The following is a 19,135-nucleotide window of genomic DNA, read 5'->3' as shown; positions in this document are numbered from 1 at the left end:
AGTGACTGGCAGACACAGCAGCAGGTCTGAAAAGCAAGAATTGATTCTCTGGTTGTGTGTGTCTCAAAAGCATGATGCGGTAGTTGACAGTTGTGTCAATGCAGAATCTATAGACACTAGCAGACTATAGAAGAAAGCCAACAATAGATTTTTCTTTGTACACAAAAACAGTGGGTCGCTCATGTGTTGTATTAGGAATTGATGGGTTTTATTGATTCTGTTATTGTTTTGTCATATGGTGGGTGTGTGAACTGCTGGCTTATAAATTGAATACAAGACGCGCCTGAAACTGTAAAATATTAAACTGCAATGCTTATATTAAAATCAAGTGTCATGAATGATCTCTTTTAGTTGTGGAAGTACGTCATTTGTCATTTGAAGGAAAATCTAATTTTCACATTGTCTGACTGAGACCTGTTACTCATTGACACATGATCCACCCACTTCTCTGAAGACGGTGAGAAAATGAATATAAATCCTGGCTCACGAGATTCCCAAGCCCACCTGAACAACTCTGGCTCCACATTATTAGTCACGTTCATACTTGCAAAATCGCTGGCTAAATGGTTATGCTAGCACCATATGCCAGGGGGAAACAGAGGGACACTAGAATGGTTCTTGACCCTGTAGTCTGTAGTTGTTTCTACTGAGTTGCAGTTTGTGACTTGACTCTGTAATGGCATAGAGTCTTAGTCCTTGGGAATGCTAAATTATTGAGCAGCTTATTTATTTATTTTTTATTCATTATCATTCATCCATATTTAAAGTTTTGTTTTGCGCATTTGCTGATGTTTTCCTTGGCATCATGAAAATTGTGATTACAATGCGGATTCAAATAATCATGGTTATCATTTTGGCTGTAATCTGTAACCAACCTTGACCTTATGCGCTGAAAAATCAACAAAGATCTTTGGATTCCCTTGTTTTTAGATGGTTTATACAGAGCACTACACTTGATACGAACCATGTGCATGAATGTGCTTGAGCTGATCAGGTGATCACAACACACACCCAGTGTGTTGGACAACACAACCTTTTTAAGAATGTAAACCACGTCTGGGTCTAAATCAATCTGTTGGCGTCCTACTTCTTGCCATGAGTGTAGCTAATGAAATGGCAGAGCTTTAGTGTATATCTGTCATGGTATTCATTACTGGTCATCTGGAAAACAGCACAGATTACTCACAGTTATCAGTCACTATCTCAAAGGTTCTTTTCTTTCATCTCACATCTGGTACATTTTAATCCATGCTGTGACGTGATGCTCTCTGTGATGAGCTGATGTTGTTCAGTGAAATAAGTTCTTGATCACATCATTGATTTTCAGTCCACCTGGACTAGTATCCCTCCCAAAACACCTTTACTTGTGAGAAGTAAAATGTACTTCATTAACTCATTGTTTGGCGCAGGTCTTGTGTCGAGACGGCATTGAATCAGGTTGTTGCTAGTTTTATGAAACTGTTCAGGCTTCGCTGTGTAAGTGTACAGTACATTACAGTGAGTGCTGGACCATGAAGACAGAACAAAATGACAGCTCAAAGAGGTGAAATTTAAAGCCAGAGATAATGCAACAAATCAGGATTAGGTTGGCATTAAGTTTAATAAAACTACTCTTCTTGAGCTTATTAAGACCTCAAAATGGTCCCAAGTTCATTAGTTGAGCATTTTTTTGGAGTCTGTTTCCGTCTTCCGTCTGTTGGGAGCTTTTTCCAGACTCGCACTGTGACAGCAACAGCTCGGAAATTAGCCGGTCAGAGAGAAAGGCGAAGAGACAAACAACAAAATTCCAAACCTCTGGGTGTGTCTGGACATCCTGACTAGCAAGGCAGCCAGTTCTGTTGAGACAGACCAGGTAGCTCCGTTGACTCACTGTTCCACAGAGCAGCAAAAGCGTGAAGAGGAGCCAGGATGCAGCACATCTCATTAACAACGGCGTTGTGTTTGGCATTAGTGGAGCGCAGCGCAGCCAGCAGTCACAGGTCTGTCAGACAGAAAGAGGTCAACCGCAGCAGCAGATTTAAAGGCCAGTCAGAGACAGACATTTGCACTGCAGTTGATTTTCACCACTGTGTCTGCTTCATACTCATGTGGTGTTGTTTCTTATTCAAAACATCTGGTCTTGGGTGGTTGATTTTAAAAAGATGCGTGTTTGTGGAGGTCTTTCAGGCTTTCCAAGGTTAAGTAGTTTGGAAATGGCATCACATCTGTTTTCTACTGCACTGATGGAAAATTACAGCCCCAACTTTTTGCAAAATACAGTCAATGGTCCAGTCAGTGATCGTGGTTAAAATGATAAAGACAGTTACTTTCAATTCTCATTCAGGTAGAGCTATATTTTGCAATGAAACTCTTTATCGCTGCTTAGAAAAGAATGATAGTCAGGTGGATAGTGGAACTATTTAAATACCACTCCTAACTAAAATGTGTTTCATCAGTTACAGTCAGCTGTATTTTTAAGACCTTGAATATAATCTGGCACTGGGCTCATAAATATGTTGCTGATCCCTCTCTCTCTGTTTTGTTTTGTTGTGTTTTTTCTCTTTGCCAGAGGCGATCCATAATATGGCCATGGATTCCAACTCGATTACGATGCCCATGTCTGACCCAAACCATTGGGCTGCTGCAATGAACAACATGGCAATGCCTCCTATTGGTATGACAGGACAGCCGCTTCTACCAGGTATGATGCTGATACGCTATTTTCATTTTTGTTTCGTTTCTTTTGTTGGGTGTGCAATTAAATTGTTTTTGTTGCTTGTTATGATAGTACACTTTCTCTTCAGCATTTTCAATTAGCTTTTTCAATTCTAAAGGGCATTTTAGTGGCAAAGTCAGAGGGATTCAGTTTGTATGTGTAGCCTACAGGTAGGTAGTTTTGGTAGTAGTAGGTAGTAGTTTGAAGTTGTTTTGCCTCATGTTAAATTTAGGGTTCAAGCATTTAAAGTAACTGTCTTATTGACCCTCCAATTTTTGTTCAAGTTTTGATGGGTCATTTATTTTTACCTGCTTTCAAAAGTTGAATTCTGCAAAATTCTAGGCTCTGTCAACAGTCATTCGTATCCCTTTTCAAAATTCATTTGGGATTTTCTAAGTACACTGTGGTTCAAGACAAGGAGTAGAAAACAGATGTCGATATCTCCTGTATGATATGAGTTTGAGTCGATGTCTGACAGCCGAGGAAATGAGGCTGATTTCCTAGTATGGGCATACTGGCCTTTGAACATGTGCATGTTGGACTAGACAAGAGTGTTGGAGTCAGCAAGATGAAAGTGAGATGCTCACCACACATGCACAAGCACACACCCAGACAAAACACATTAGCATGCAGGTGTATCCTGATAAATGCTGCTATGACTCAGTGCTGCAGCTGTTCCTATTAGTAAGCTAGAAGCATCTTCATAGTGTCAACTTGTATGGTGATATGTTGTGTTTTAACAAGGAGAAATGAAGCAAGGTCTCCTCACATATTTTTTGGTTTTAATTGCAGAGTTGTTTATTGCACGCTGTTGTTCCCAGCCCACTTCGGTACCAGCTGAATAGCTGGTGTTTTTGTGGTCCATTGTTTGGCATTTCCATTTACACAAAGGTTTCCATGATATTTCTGCATCAGATATGGTGGGTGTGTATTTCACATGCGCGACAGTTGACTTTTCTATTGCCAAGTAGGTCAAATTGCACACAACTTTGCAAAGCAATTCAAGCTTCCCCGAAAGGCAATCTTTTTTTCTGATTCTTTTCTGCCAGAGAAGATGACAAATGAAACAACGCCATCCCATTCAGACAAGAAAGCGATGAAATCTACGTTTTTTGGTTCCAAAATAAAGAGCTCAGCTCCATTGAGTGCATCGGTGTAACCCATTTCCTGCTTACAAGATGAGGTTTCCCGAAACGTAATATAACAGCAACCAACACAATGAGAAATCATGGTTGGCATTAATGGCTACTGAACTGGAGTGTCAGCATCCCTCACTTTTGCTAGAAATAAATGGATCAGCCATATCTGGGTGTGTAAAAACGATTAATGATAATAGGTCAAAGGCAAGTTAGTCAAAATAAGTAAAACCCCGATACACATCTTAAACTTTCTGTTGGGAAGGTCTTGGAAACAACTAAAATTATGACTAGTCATTTGACAAACAGAAGGACATGAACTTGTCGGCATAGCCCACTCATATACGTTGGCCTCTCTCGAAAAGTGGCATGTTATGTTACTTGACAAATATTGCAGTTAAGGGCCACAAAAATCGTGCTAGTGCTGCTGACAAGTGTGGCTGATGTGAACATCAAGGCAACCTGGATCCTCTTCATGTGTCTATTAAAAAGATGTTTGTTTGATCGTGACAGTCACTAGTGAATTCAGTGATGATTTAGCAAAATGACAGGAAGACCGAGTGAGAGTAGCAACGGAAGATGCAGTCGTCACAGACGTCTGGCAGTCCTCAGTCTATTTTGGCCTTTATCAAAGAGGACCTTGGAAATAGAGAGCTGCCACAAGGCTGAATATTCAAGCAGATTTTTTTTTTTTATCCTCAGTTTGCTCACGAACACAAGACTATTTGGATAGCGTTGTCAATATAATGGCTCCATCCTGAACTGTATATAGATGGCCAACAGAATTTCGACTCATCTCCAAAGGTGCCTCCATTGGTAAACAAGATGTTAATTGAAAAATGTCTTATGTGTGTTTACTCCATCATTGACCTTTTCCTGTTTGGATCTTTCACATTGATCTGTCAGTCCCAGTTCAACAGTTGGATGACGATCTGTCTAATATCCTCTTTCACACAGAGCGTGAGGTCTAGTTGATCATCAATTGAAAATGCTTCTGAAACACTGCTCTCTATGCATGCAGTCAAAGGGGTGATGCAGATTTAAGTTCTGTCGGTTGGTTCCTGTTAAGTTTAAATAACTGAGACAGACTTCACATCTGCTGTGTGTCTGGACTTACACGACCATACCCTTGAGCCATCTCTTTATTGAAGCGGTCTGTTTGCCATGCCTTTCACTACATTCCCTTCTTCTTACACAAATGTACTGTTGTTTACGGGGCGTGACCTAGATGTGTTCAAATCGCTGGATCCAACCTGCAGCCTTGAAATACAAACTAATGTTTGGTGAATTATAGATTTTACGATGAGTATTCCACCATAGTAAGTTGCATGAGAAATTGCTTCATGTGGTTCATGTTGGCATTCCAGAGTTGCCAAAAAAAATCCCCTTAGAATATCAAGACTTCTCTCCACCCAAAATGTCCCTCATTTGATTTAGACTCATCTGTGACATGCACTGTTCGAATAAACATAACCCCTCGCAGGTCTGTCTTATCTTGGTAATTCAAATTCCACCGAGTTTGATACCAAACCGTTCAAGAGGTGCTTGAAATGTTTATTAAGTTTAAAGTGTTTTTGGGGGGTTTTGAGTCACTCTCAAAGCGATCCAGTAGTATTAACTTCAGCTTGAATCGGTACAAGTCCTACCACCCCAGATAAATGTTGTGCAATGTCAATATTAGCATTCTGTGACGGTGTTTTATTGTAAAGGTTTGGAAAGTGTTGGCTATCCTCCCAAATAACATTGTGTTTATCGTCTTGGTCACGTTCCTTAACAGTGACAGTTCTATGCTTATGCATGACTCTCTCACTTGCAGAGAAAACTTCATGCATACCTTACATACAACAGGGTCCCGTATCACACACTCTTAGTCAGAGTGAACATCTGGTATAAAGTACAGCTTCAAATTGTTTTTAATCCTGATGGTTCTCTAACTTGGCCACATGACTTCGTAGCAGAATGATGGATCCTTGTCTTTCCACAAAAGACTCTGTGCACCATAAGTTAACCGCGCTACAGACAAACATAATGTTTAATTTCCAACCTCTGTTTGCACTGGTTGGATGGATGTTCACTTCATTGTTTAATTGTTGGACACAATAATCATTTGGCTTAAATTGTATTTTATTTTTGTTTTTGTTTGTTTGTTATAGGATTATTTAACGTACAGAAATGGTTTGGTTACAGTCATCGGAATGATGCAAATTAATTTAAAAAATATGTGTAAGCTCATAAAAAAATTTAAAAAAAATCTTGGAAAAGGGGTTAAAAAAAGTTGCACTCGCGCTACAAGTGGAAATGCACCGAGCTGACCAGGTTGATTAAAGAAAAGGAAAAAAATGCTGTCTTTATTGGAGGTAAGAATCTACTCGGCAAGTACATTGGTTTCTGCTAAGCTTGGAGTCATTCCTCCACTTGGTTGGCCTAACAGTCTTGCACATGTAATGCATTGGAGGTTAAAGGACCAAAATGGACCCTGTATAAATGTTGAGTGAGAGTTTTGACTTTGACAAATATTGCTCTGTATAATTGTGGATATCACTTTTAGCAATCATGAGCCACATTATTAATAGCACATGAACTTACTAGTGCAGTGGCGGCCTCATTCATTGAGTGCTGAAAGCATAGTGTAGCTAAAGAAGATAAAATGTACCAAGGACTTCATATAGATATTTCCGTGTGTAATTAGAGCCCCATCCAGCACATGATCAAAACATTAATAATCATTTTCAATTTCTCTATTCAGTATCTGCACCCATTCTTTCTTAGTCTTTGAAGATGAATTTTGTCACGACGTCTGTCTTTTCCAAGAAGGAATACTTTCCCCGAGGCTTTTCCTTATAAATCATTCCCCATTTCTGAGGTGAAACGCTATTTCCTTTTTCAAAATTTGCGTGGCATGTGTGCATGCGTGCAGCAGCCCTCTCTCTGCATATCCCTTGAGAGATATCAAGTGCATTACACTCAGGCACACAGCTCAAGCATATTTAAATTTTTGGTTAATAAAAGCCTCAGTGCACAGTCAAGTATAGAACAAGCAGAGCAGTCCACGTAGAGAAAGCCGAACAGTATAACATTTGCAATGGTTGAATTACATTCAGAGACTATTCAGATGGGGCTTTCTATGCACTGAAAAGAAATACTTTAGCACTCTTCAGTGTCAACCTGTGATATTGTAGAAATAGACGGGAAAAACCTCTTGTAAGTTAATCATTTGTTAGTAGTCATAGGTATAGTTTGGAGTAGACATTGTGGAGCTTTTATGACTAAATTTGCTCAACCAAAACTCAACACAGCCACTAATGTCTTAGCACTGGCAACAGAAGTAAGTCCACCATGAGGTCATACAGGAAATATCATATCATCTTAAGAAGAAGCTTCCGCCCTCCCGCAACAGCCTCCTACACCAGCTACGCAATCCAAGTTGTTGCAGTGTGCGGCGTATGGTCTAAACGCTGAAAGGACCCCTGAACAAGTAAATAAAATTCAGAACACATCCTCTAAATAGGAAGCAGTACCACTCAACTTTTTGGGTGGACCCCGGTAAGGCCTTGTCAAAGTGGCGCCTGACCAGTCAAACTGTCCTGTGTTCTTGGCCACAATGCTGCAAATCATTTTAAGAGTCTCCCAGGACCAATGTGAGATTGTGAGAGCAGCATTGCTAAATTTAACACACTAGCTGCCCATTCAAACCTGGTACCTTGTAACACTTATGACTCACTTTAGACATTTAAAATCAGTTCTCACTATTGTTGCCTGCTTGGACTGTGGGTTGTCGTTTCGGTGGAACAGCGAATTTACACTGTTACACTTTCCATTGTGCCAAAGTGCAGTTTTTCCGCAGTGCTATACAGACAACTGCTCCTCACATTCATTTTCCTCCCGAAAAGAAAGTGAGCTGTCATGAACTACAAGCATCTTTCAGCACTCTTGGTCTGACCCACTGTGTCGAATAGTTCATTAACCCCAAAATAAAACTGACAGAACACACTACGTGATGTTGCCAACACATTAAGACGACGCCATTTTTCTGCAGCCAACCTCATCTCATTTTGTCTCAAATCAAATATGAAAAAATATATAATAATGCATATGTTTTGTTTTTGTTATATCTGTATTACCATTCTGTTTTGGTCGACACATTGTCACTCCTGAGGCGTCGCTTATTTTTTATTTTGGTTCCAGAAAACCGGCACCAATTATCAGATAAGCTCACTATGAAAAATATAATTTTGTATTGGATAATTTGTGTTGACTATTGAACATTTACGATTTTATGTTTCTGGAATTCATTTTCTTTCGAGTAGCTGCCAGTATTTTATTGTCTTTTCTTCACTGAGTTTAATTTCAGTTCAAATTAAGGCTGAATAAAATTTTATATTTCTATATGCATGCCAGATATCAGGATCTTGATACAATGCCATTTGACTATAGGTTTGTGAAGCGTCAAAACATTGTGATACCAAAAGTTGAAAGTTACACGTCCACATCTGGCTGGCTTTAGTGGCGATCTTTGGCAAGCGTGAAGGATATTGTTTAGTTTCTCTTAGTTAGATATTGATACGATAATAAATCTTTCAGGCCTAGTTCAAGTCTCACTTGAACTCTTGGAAGTACGACACACAGACCAATCAATGTGGTCTGGTCTTGTTGCACAAGATAACATTTTTGGTTCTTGTATCTTCTGCCTTTCCTGTGTCAGTTTGATTTCACCTAATTTAAACCTCACAATTTGAAAAATCCCCTGTTAAAATTCCCCTTCAGGCAGTCAATGAAAAATATTGGACACGCTTTAATTTATGAGCGTATTGGTTTTGCTGTCTGTGAGCGCTTTATTTTCCTTTTCATTGACTCTTTTCCTGCTGACTGAGCTCCTCCTTTTCACGTAAACAATATTTTGAGATGATTGTAATGTTCCGATATATATTCAATTTTAGTTAGGTCTTGGCCCTATTCTTTTGACTGAGTTTCATGTCAAATCAGTTTTGTTCAGTCCCGATATTAATGCAATATAAGGTTGTTATACAATGCTTTTATGGTTCCTCAAGCTGGTTTAACAATGTTTCTTATCTTTATGATATTTGTTGTTTTGTTATACGAAATATATTTTAAGCAATTTGAACTTATAATAGGATTATTTTCAGTGATACCGCCTTGACAGATGAGAGTCAGTGTCTGCTAACCACTTATGTGAAAATGAACTACCCACTCTGTTCGCAAAATTCTCTGATGGTGGGAAAATAATTAAAGTGGCCCATATGAATTTACTGTGGGTGTGCAGGACCTTTGGTCCTCAACTGGTGCGATACATCAAGTGTCAGCCACAGTTTGAGGAAGCTACACTGGAGGGGGAGAAGTGAAAGAGATTAAGAGGGAGGAGTGTGGTAGAGAGGACAGATGTGCTTCCCCGCATGGACAAATTGGAAAACAGCTGCTGATTTTCTCTCATTTTCTCTCCTCTAATCTGCTTCATAACTGGTGTTATCTACTCAAGTTTCTTGATATCTCAATGCTGCTGAGTGATGTCTTCTGTTTGCAGTGATTTAGACAATGGATAAACATCCAAATCCTCATTTCCCAATCCAATTTTAGGCAGTGTGCTCAGTGAATCTTTTGAAGTGAAACTTCATATAAAGGTGCCTTAACAGTGTCTTGCTTGACTTCACTTTCTGACAGTGTTTTGATCTTAATTTTTTCTTTCTACTGAACTGTCCCAATAAAGTCTAAGAACACAATGGGCCTGAAGAATCTTTAACTCGCAGAAAAAGGAATTGGCATCAAGTTTTCATGCACTCAACAAACAGAAGGAGAAAATCAAGACACACATCTTGAGTCACCACCCACCTGGTTAAATGTACCAAAGACAGTTTGCTCACTTATTGGTGTTTTTGACAAACTTCTCGAGGTCACTGTCGAGCATCAACCACCAAGCTAACAGTTTCCGACTCAGCTGTCAGTTCCAACTCGCTCAGTGTGATGACAGGAGATAGTTCTTTGTTGTTACTATTAATTTTATTTGCTTTATTGTTAAAAGGTGAACTGTTATTGTTGAGTGTGCATCAAAAACCATGTACTATGTCTTCTCCTTGCAAGGCACAGACCAACATATGAGTGGCTAAACTTTACGCTACCAAAAGTAAATTAAATACTTTTGGAAAAGTCAAGTTAATATACAAATTTCCAAACTTGTAAATTAACGCCAAAATCAAATAAAATGATTATCAAAATAATGTTTGTCTTGTGACGGACAATTTGAGCTTTGAGCTTTAAAGCGCTGTGAAAACATTGAGTACCCTGAATGACTCGACTCACCAACACAGGACTGAATGCAATGGAAATGGGATGAGGACGCTACAGCTGCATTCTAAACGGCCACTGGTGTCAATCCATCAGGGTCAGCTGATCCATATTTGCCTGCATCTTTGGCTGATAGCCAATGATGCTGCTCGGTTCTCCGGGTCACGTGACATGGGTTACATCTTCATTTATCATTCTGTGTTGCAATGCAGATGGATGCAGATCAGAAAAAAAAAACGAATTGAAAATCAATTTTAAATCAAATTGTTGACTCAAAAATCAGAATTGATTCGAATCATGATATAGTAAAACATCCCCACTTCTAGAACCCAGACCCCAAATTCAATTTTGCATTCTTTGGGTCCTGAAGTCACATTGCAACATGGAGGTTTACATTTTTGCATTTTCAAGTTTAAAAAAGGACGAGATGATGGCAAGAGCAAATGGAAATTTTGTAAATGTACCAGATGTTTTTAAGGCAACTGTATTTATTACTGTGTTAAATTTCACCACTGCTGTTTTCTTGAAGGCACATGTTGTTAAAATGAGATTGGTTCCTTTTCAAAGCCCCTCAACAAATGGGCTTAACTTAAAAAATACAGTATATATTTTCAAATCCAGTGGTTTTATAAGCTTTTCTGGTTTATTATCAGCTGCATGACGCACACACACACAAGCGCGGTGAGATCACAAATGGTGCATTGCTGTCACATGATATTGATCCTTTGTAATACATGTGGATTAGCTGTTGGTTCTCCATCATCGCACAACATCATCTTCGTCTTCTTTTGTTTCACCTCTCCATAGCGGCATAGAATTCACTGTCACGCTGTCTACAGCTATGTTTCCTCTCTCAGGAGTGTGTGCTACTGCACTCATTTGACCGATCATAGTCTGAAGTTGTTGCTCCTCCACATGCTCATTTATTAAGTGACCATTTGTTTAGGTTTGCTTTCATAACTCATTGAACTTATACAGTGCCAGAATTTCGTTGTTTAACACAACAGAGCATTTGCCCTTCTTGAAGTGCTTTCATTCAAATCGACAGCTGGATAAACAGTGTCCTATGGACAAATCTCTCAACACACTGCAGCCTGGTACATGTCTGCTGGAGATGACAGTTTTATTTCTCCTGGACTGGTCCTTGTTTGGGTTCATTGCACCACTTTAAGCACCTGGAATCTGTTATGACTGAGTTGAACTGCAGATGTGTCCTATAGGTTGAACAGGATTGTTATATTTCTGTTCAAGTTCAGTCATGAATCTAATTTCGTTGATGTATTGAGTCAATAAATCTTTCTATTCAATCAATCTGGAGGTTTTTGAAGCCCTCAGAAGCCCACTGGAGCAGAATATAAACAGCCAGATGGCTAATAATAGCTTTGTCAATTTATGTAAAAAGGAAAATCCAGATGTGTTATTTGGCCAGAAGTGTTCTTTGCTCATGATGAAATTCGAACATAGATCATACGTGAACATACATAGACCCTTGCAGCCCCCCTTGCGAGTTGTTTTCTCAATTAACATCCAGGGGTGCTTATGGAATTCCAAAACAGAAAAAAGGTTCTGACTGTATATTTGTTTAGCTCTAAGAAGGAAGCATTTACTCTTACACCACTTGTCTTTCACGGTCGCCTGCTATATTGTTAGGTTTAAATTTCAACTGGTGCATTTCTGGACAGGGTTAGATCACTTCCTAGAGCCCTAGCAACCAAAGACCAACAACAACAGCACAGCTATCGCACACAAACTCGCACACTCGTACTCTATATTTATAGTCAGTGATATTCGTATTCATTTCAGAATGTTGTGGTTTTGGTCATGTTTTGAAGTTGTTTAACACTTTCTGCCTTGTTTATGCTGCAGAGAGCCCTCTATAGAGGATTGCCACACATAAACAGACCTTGCAGTATGGAGTCAACTAATGTACATAACCTCAACAAAAGTTGTTTTCTTGTAGGAGTCATTAAAATTGCAGATTACACAGAGATTGCACTATTGCCAATGGTATTGATTATTTTTTTGCATTTGAAAGCCATACATTTTATGTCTTTCATCTAGTCTTTTTTTTTCTGGACTCATTTTGTTTCCAATGTATCATTGATGTAAAATAAAAATACAATTTTTAGATTAAAAAAGACTCGTACAGTACACTATGATCTCTGTATTTGTAAATCACCCATATCTGTGAATTAATTCCATTTGACTTAGGAATTGACTTTGGTTTCACTTAATATTTAAAAGGCCCAACAAAATCAAAAGTGGTTTGACTTTGTCTTTATTTGCAAGAAGAAAGTGGATGTTAGTCTGCTGCTCTCGGAACCATGAGATTCCCTTTCTTGACACTGTGATATATGGAAATGCATATGCTGTGGAGTGAGAGGTGTGCTTATGTACAGCTGGAACCTACATCTGGTTTCAACGTTTTTGGCGTCTCAGCTAGAAGATATCCTCTTTGAGAAGTGTTCACCTTCAACAGCTTCCTCTTGAGCACTTTAAGAATCTAAGTGTAACCAGATGTGGAATCAATGGTGGTTTTGTCCGGGCCACCCATGAAGAATAATATACCTAGAGCTACCACCTTTTTTAATGGCTGCACAGGTTACACTTTGTTTTACACAGTTGTTGCTAGCTTTCAAGGTGATCTAGTGTGACGAAGCATGTGTTTGACATCTGTTGTTCACAACCGTCTTGTAAATAATGAAATTCTACACCATACATGTGTATGAATACTCACACTTTGCACAGCTGATTTTTAGTCATGCCGTGTAAAAGTAAGCACCATAAAAAATAGTTTTTTTTCCTTCAGTATTGATATGAGGACAACAAACTGGTCAGTGGAAACCTTTATTTAGCTGGCAAAATGGCAAAAAATTTTGATTTCATTAAAGGTCGCATTCAGCCGTAAAGGTTATAAATATTGGGCTGTTCCTGTAGAGAAATGTTGAAGACCACAATTTGCATTTTTTGTTGACTCATCGAGCTTTGCTTCTTGTTAAAATGAGCAGTGGGGAATAGATAACTGAGCTTCAGGGACACTGTCATGAGAATAAATACCACCACTGGAACAGGCTGCATCTCACATCTCCTCCCCCCCATCGTGTTCTCGTATCCCGAAAAGTGCATACATATGTGTGTACGTATGGTGGCTCGGCTATGCTTAATCTTAAGTGCCATCCCCCTAAAACTATCACTGAAACAGTTCCCTGAAGTAATTCCAGTGGACAGACACAGCCTCCAGATTTAAATCATAGACTTTGTCACGCGTAAGATCATCTGGATTAACACGAGGAAATGTGTGAGCTGACAGTCATTCCTGTGCCGAGAGCGCTTTCCAATTCTTGGACAGAATGCAGCGTCCCTTTCCACTGACAGTTAAGGAGCCGCATTGGTAGGACGCCAGAGGTTTCTGGCAGTGTCTCATAGGACAGAGAGGAGACGGAAAGACTTCCTTGCACCAGAGTGAAGGGAAACAGCAGTTAGGAATGAAACTTTCTGGCAGTTATTCCCATCTTTGGGAGATGTATTGGATATGCGGCAGGGCATTTAAGTGCATGACTTTTTTATGAAGCTCAGAAGTGGTTCGGAGGAAGAAATGTTTTGGCAGGAAACATTAGAAAGATGTTTTAGACATAAATGTGTTTAAATACTTGGAATAACTTAGGTTTCCCCATATTTTATGACTGACTGTTTCTCAGCAGAGAGACGTCACAAAATTTGAAGATATTGATCTGCGCTTTCATGATTCTGAATCTCAGCCATCTGAGAAACATACTGACATTTCTGGAGTTCAAACAGCACAGGAGTTGCGCCACTAAAGGAGTAGGTCATTGTTCTTGTTGAGGGTTTCTCGTTGGGACCACACCTTTCATTGGCGTGTACCCAGTCTAACAAAAATTGGATTGCACTATGTTACAGAGAGAGGAGAATGGGTCTAAATGATTCTACCTCTGATGCAATTTGTCACAGAGCTTGGAGAATATTCTTCACCTGTTTTAGGATCAGGATCTTCAGAGAGAAAAACCTGCTTGAGGAACTCATCGCATTGTGGCTGAATCAGGTTGTTTGCACAAGAGACCAGCCCTTGATGTCCAGTATGTACAGCTTTTCACCATGAATAAAATATAGCAGTCACTTATCTGCTGTCAGAGCTTATATATGCACACAATACATTTGGTTGTTTGCCTTTCCTGATGCTTACCTATATTCCATGCTATAAGTTCAGCAAGGCTGCCTAATGCTCCTGCGTGTTTTGGCTTGTTTCTGGTTAGCTACATTTTTTACCTCTCTCTGCTCAGCTTCTATCTTCCTCTTCTTTGGCGCCGTGACCGTATAAACGGTGGCAGCCAGCGCTGGAATAGCTTCTTTCCTTTCCATGGCTTGCAACTGTTGAAGTGATGGAAATGCCGGCCCAAGCAGACCTGTGAATGGTGAAACATTTATGTCTTTTTCAAAGGTTGATAACAGATTCCAGGAGATATGCAGAGGTGTACTTTTTTTGTTTTAAGCACATCACTTGAAGTACTACACAAGTTAGTATTAACATGGAATCAATGACGCAAAGAAATATTCTTTCCAACTGCAGTCTTAATTCAAATATTCAGTTGGAGGAACATTGTTGGGCTGACAAAATTGTTGTGTATAAATGGATCATAAATGTGGGAATGACCTGGGACCATAGCTTGAGGAAGTCCGTCCTTTGTGGTTGTGATCACAAATGTATGATACTGTGTGAAAAAGAATAGAAAGACCAGACATTTGTGAATCTCATCTTTTCAACATGAGAGAGACTCGGGATAGAAGCCTTTGGGTCCGCACTCGTGAGTAAAAGGATCAGACATGAGTGGGTGGACCCAGCCCCGGTTTCTTTTTGTACTTGTTCTTCAAGCGGCTCCTTGTGCTTTCTATAAATCTCTCTGTGGAGTGCTGACACACACCAGGGTACTTTTATGAGGCATTTTCCTCAATACAAATCACTTCTTCTTGTAGTGCATCGGGCATTTGATCACAATCGGTTCGTACAGAACTACTAGTGTTTTGCTATGTTTACTTAATATGACATGTTGTCACCGCACCAGGGGAAAGAATCAAACATACAAAGTGCTTCGCTGCATTGGACCAAAATGAAATTTGCTTCCATGTTTTCATTCTGCTCTAATAAATACATAAACACAACAGGATTGATGTAAGTCAGACTCATCTCATTTGGGAATCCTTCAGAAGATTGCATAAATGCATAGATTGATTTGCACATTAATCTGTTTATGCTTGCTTCTGCCATGCACTTTCATAAGCGAGATTAAAGCAGAAAGTTCATCATATACTATAGATGGCTGAACATACCTTGAGCTGTTTTATTCAATGAAAAGTAGACAGAAAGAAAAATGTTTTCGCTTTAGCAGATGTAGGTAAGCAGAAATATAACATAAGCTTGTTGCCTGTTAGACATTGAAAAGTATATCACAATGGTTTGTTTGTACCTTTAAAGTAAAAACTCAAGCCAAGATTAAAAACTTGAACAGCAGAGCAACTTGGAAATAAAATCAAAAGTAAATCTGTGACAGCTGGAAGGCTCCAACGAGCAGATGGTGTTTGTTTAGTTTGGGGAATATTAGGGTTGTATAGTTTTATTAAAAGAATGCACAAGTTGTGTTCGCCTGTTATAATATAATACAATATTGAGCGAAGTCGAGTTGCTTCTTCGCTGGTCTCATAACATTTACAACAGCAAGATGTCCTGTGGCCCAAAGGTGCTGGTTCTAATGTGAATTTCTTAGAACACTGGGTCTGCAGGATGTGTTGCCAAACCAACTCCAATGCCGAAAGCACCACCATCATGAGGTAATGTTAGAGAAAAACTGACTCATCCAGCCATTAATGGTTCTTGAGGCACAGGGCAGTGTCGGCGTGGGCAACCCAACTGTCCCAGATTTCTCTCCAGACCAGCAATAACATGTGAATTCTGCGACTCATGAAACTTTATAGCAGCTTTTAAACATATGGGGTTTTTTTTTCTTCTCAGAATGATCTGCTATCCTTGATGATTTTTCAGCTTATAATCAGAAAAAGAAAAGGCCCTTGTCCTTTCAACATCTGTCAAACATTCAAATCTGAAATCTGTTGATCAACCTTTTGGCCTGTTTTCACACTCATTAAGTATTCCAGGACTCGTCATGTCTCTTCATTCACACTCCAGCACACACCATTGATGGAAAACAGTGGGACACATCATCCAGCCAGATGTTTTCTCTGTCATCCACTTTTCATCCCATTACCGCCAATGTGAATTAAATAAATGGTTAACCGCTGTCTAGACAGTTTTTAGTCTGTTCATTCTGCGTTTCTTTTATTCATTAAAACCTCTTGCTGCTATTATTTTGGAATCCCATTTGCAATTGCCATTTACACCTCCTCCCCTCTCATCTTTCATCCACCGCCTCGCTGTACTTTTTCTTATTTTTTAAAATATCTTTATGGTTTTGTCAGACCACCTCTGGCTCATGGGACCTATTTGGAGTCTTTTATGATGTGCCCTACTATCCATCACACTTCTGTCTGTAATTGTCATGCATCAGTTTTGTCTCTGCTTTCAGATGAAGCCAGAATACTTTTGTTTTCATTTTTGTATAAATGTCTGCTGTTTTGCATGATATTCCAAGTTGTATTCTGCTCAGTGATGAGGTTGACTGACTTTCCTGTCCTTCCCTTTGTCCTTCAGTAAATATGTACGCATGTGTTTTCCAGGTTTCCTCCTACTGTTCACAAACAGGTTAACTGATGTCTCCAAATTTTTTATCGATGTCTTTCTGTATACGCCCCTTTTATTAACTGGAGGTGTCTCCAATGAGAACAAGGACTGTATCCAGAGATGTATCGCTCCTCTGGTCAGGAAACTTTGTGAGGGCTAAAAGTTACCTACAGTGGTCAGGACAGTGAGAGACTTACTTCCCGATTCCTCTCGCATAAAATGAATCCATTGAAAAGGATGATGAATGTGCTGCAAGCCGATCACATACTGTGCTGCCCAAATCCTTTGCAATAATTTCACCACATCAAGATGTCATTCCAGTTTTCATCCGATCTTTAATCTGTCAATACGAATCATAAAAATGGTTGGTATCTGCTCTGGTGTGAAATGAAGAAGTTTCACACTCACTGGTTGTCAGCTTCAAAAGAAGAATCTAAGAACTATTTCTTTTTTAGGACATTAAATTTACTCATCAGTCATGCTGATTAAAGCGACGCAGTAGGTGGCAGGCGAGGCAAACTCTCGATGCACAGCAGGGAATTGATTCATCATGTATTATTGATTACATTTATGTAGCTAGATGAGTAAAATAAAACAGAATATCATGGCAATGGAAAGACACAACTTTCTAAATAAGGTAATAGGGGTGATGAATACGGTCATCTTGAGATATATATATATATATATATATATATATATATATATATATATATATATATATATATATATATATATATATAAAAAGGAAGCAAGCTTTTCCACGCCAACTTGCTGTCCCCTCCCGTTCAATCCACTGCAAAGCCATTGCATAATCTCCAGCGAAGGATTTGTTTAAGTGTAGGACGCATCTCTGAGCAAATGTGCAGGTGCATCAACATTGCACACCCTTCGGCATAATTGTCAACTCCAAATCCTCTGCAGGTGACGCTGAGCCTTATTCCGGAGGGCAGCATCATTACCATTTCAAAAAGCTACGTAGAGGCTTGTGTGCCGGTGTTTATGCGTGTTCGCAATCTGTGCGTGTGTTTGTCAGTAGCTGCACATTTATTTACCAGCCTTCAGTCTGAATCAATATTGCACTGTGCTGTGTTATGGGGGTTTAAGACACCTACAGTATGTTTGTATTTTGTATTCAACCGAAGATATAAAGAATGGGTGATTTAAAGCCCTCGCATCCTTTTATCGCAACCTCTTCATTCATCGTTTTTATCAACATGATAGTAGAGTTGTTTCAACTATTCCCCCATTCCAACTACTCCTGTGATGTGATGCTGCTCAGGTTCCATGCGAAGGGAGTCCTGGAGCGACTTCTAGTCCTTGGCATCACTTTAAATAGGGGTTCTTTTTAACTGGCTCCCATGACTAGTATGGATCAACAAAACCCTCTTTATTACTTGTAAATCCTCTGTGTCCTCTGAGTCTTTCAAAGTCTTCAAAACACAGGTGGTCACCTCACACAAGAATTTAGTATTCAATGAAGTATTCAGTGCTGCAGTGCTTTTAATACATTAGTTATTATTGTTGTTGTTGTTAGAATTATTATTACATCTGTGAATCCAGGTTAAAGGGAATTCACACTTGGAGTGTGTGGTGCTTATGGATGTATAATCAATGATAAGTTATTTATTCATAATAATTTATTATTTTCTTGCTCTTCCAGATTACGATCCTAACCTCGGAATGATGGCCGGAATCACTCCCATCAACCCTATGATTCCTGGCCTCAGCATGGTGCCTGCACCCCTGGATGTGCCTGTTGTTAAGGAGATCATCCACTGCAAGACCTGCACCCTCTTCCCTCCGAACCCCAGTAAGTCAAGATTATTATGCTAATTCTCCAAAAGCGTTGCTTCGAACGGTGGCTGGTGAAAAACTGAAATATAATTTAAACATGCTCAACAGGACTGATGTTCTTCTCTAAATAGTATTTTGTCTTCAGCATGTGCTGGGGAAGTTTTTCATCATCTTAAAGGTAGAGAAGCATCGCTCTGATTCTTCTGCTGTCATGGGTGGTGTGGTGAGGAGAATCTTCAGGAGACTGACTTTCTCAGTAGAAGTCCCTTAAAGCTTGTTCTCCATGAAAAACTTGGAGCGGAGTGAATGTACCCGAGCGAGACTTGAACTTGTCGTTTTCATAGATGAGTGAATTGTCTATTCAACATGACATAGGCCTCCACAATGGTTTTCAAGGCTGGTCTGGGCTGCTGCTCAATGTGCAACAGAGTGACACTGGTGTGTTGTTTGGAGAAGGCAAGGCAC

General features: G+C 39.5%; 1 protein-coding gene across 7 annotated transcripts in view; it reads left to right on the top strand.

Moving 5' to 3' along the window:
* Positions 1-19,135, top strand: part of enox2 (ecto-NOX disulfide-thiol exchanger 2) — a 149,243-nt gene that overhangs the window by 85,267 nt on the left and 44,841 nt on the right. For all 7 annotated transcript variants that reach the window (XM_053878319.1, XM_053878317.1, XM_053878314.1 and 4 more), the window contains 2 exons: positions 2,549-2,680; positions 18,537-18,686. In XM_053878319.1, coding sequence (XP_053734294.1) covers positions 2,563-2,680; positions 18,537-18,686 — 268 coding nt within the window. In that variant the 5' untranslated portion in view covers positions 2,549-2,562. The remainder of the gene's footprint in view (positions 1-2,548; positions 2,681-18,536; positions 18,687-19,135) is intronic.

This window comes from Synchiropus splendidus, chromosome 11, assembly GCF_027744825.2.
Source record: "Synchiropus splendidus isolate RoL2022-P1 chromosome 11, RoL_Sspl_1.0, whole genome shotgun sequence".
Classification (NCBI taxonomy): Eukaryota; Metazoa; Chordata; class Actinopteri; order Syngnathiformes; family Callionymidae; genus Synchiropus; species Synchiropus splendidus.
The sequence above is the reverse complement of the archived record's forward strand: the minus strand, read 5'-3'. Positions and strand labels throughout refer to the sequence as shown.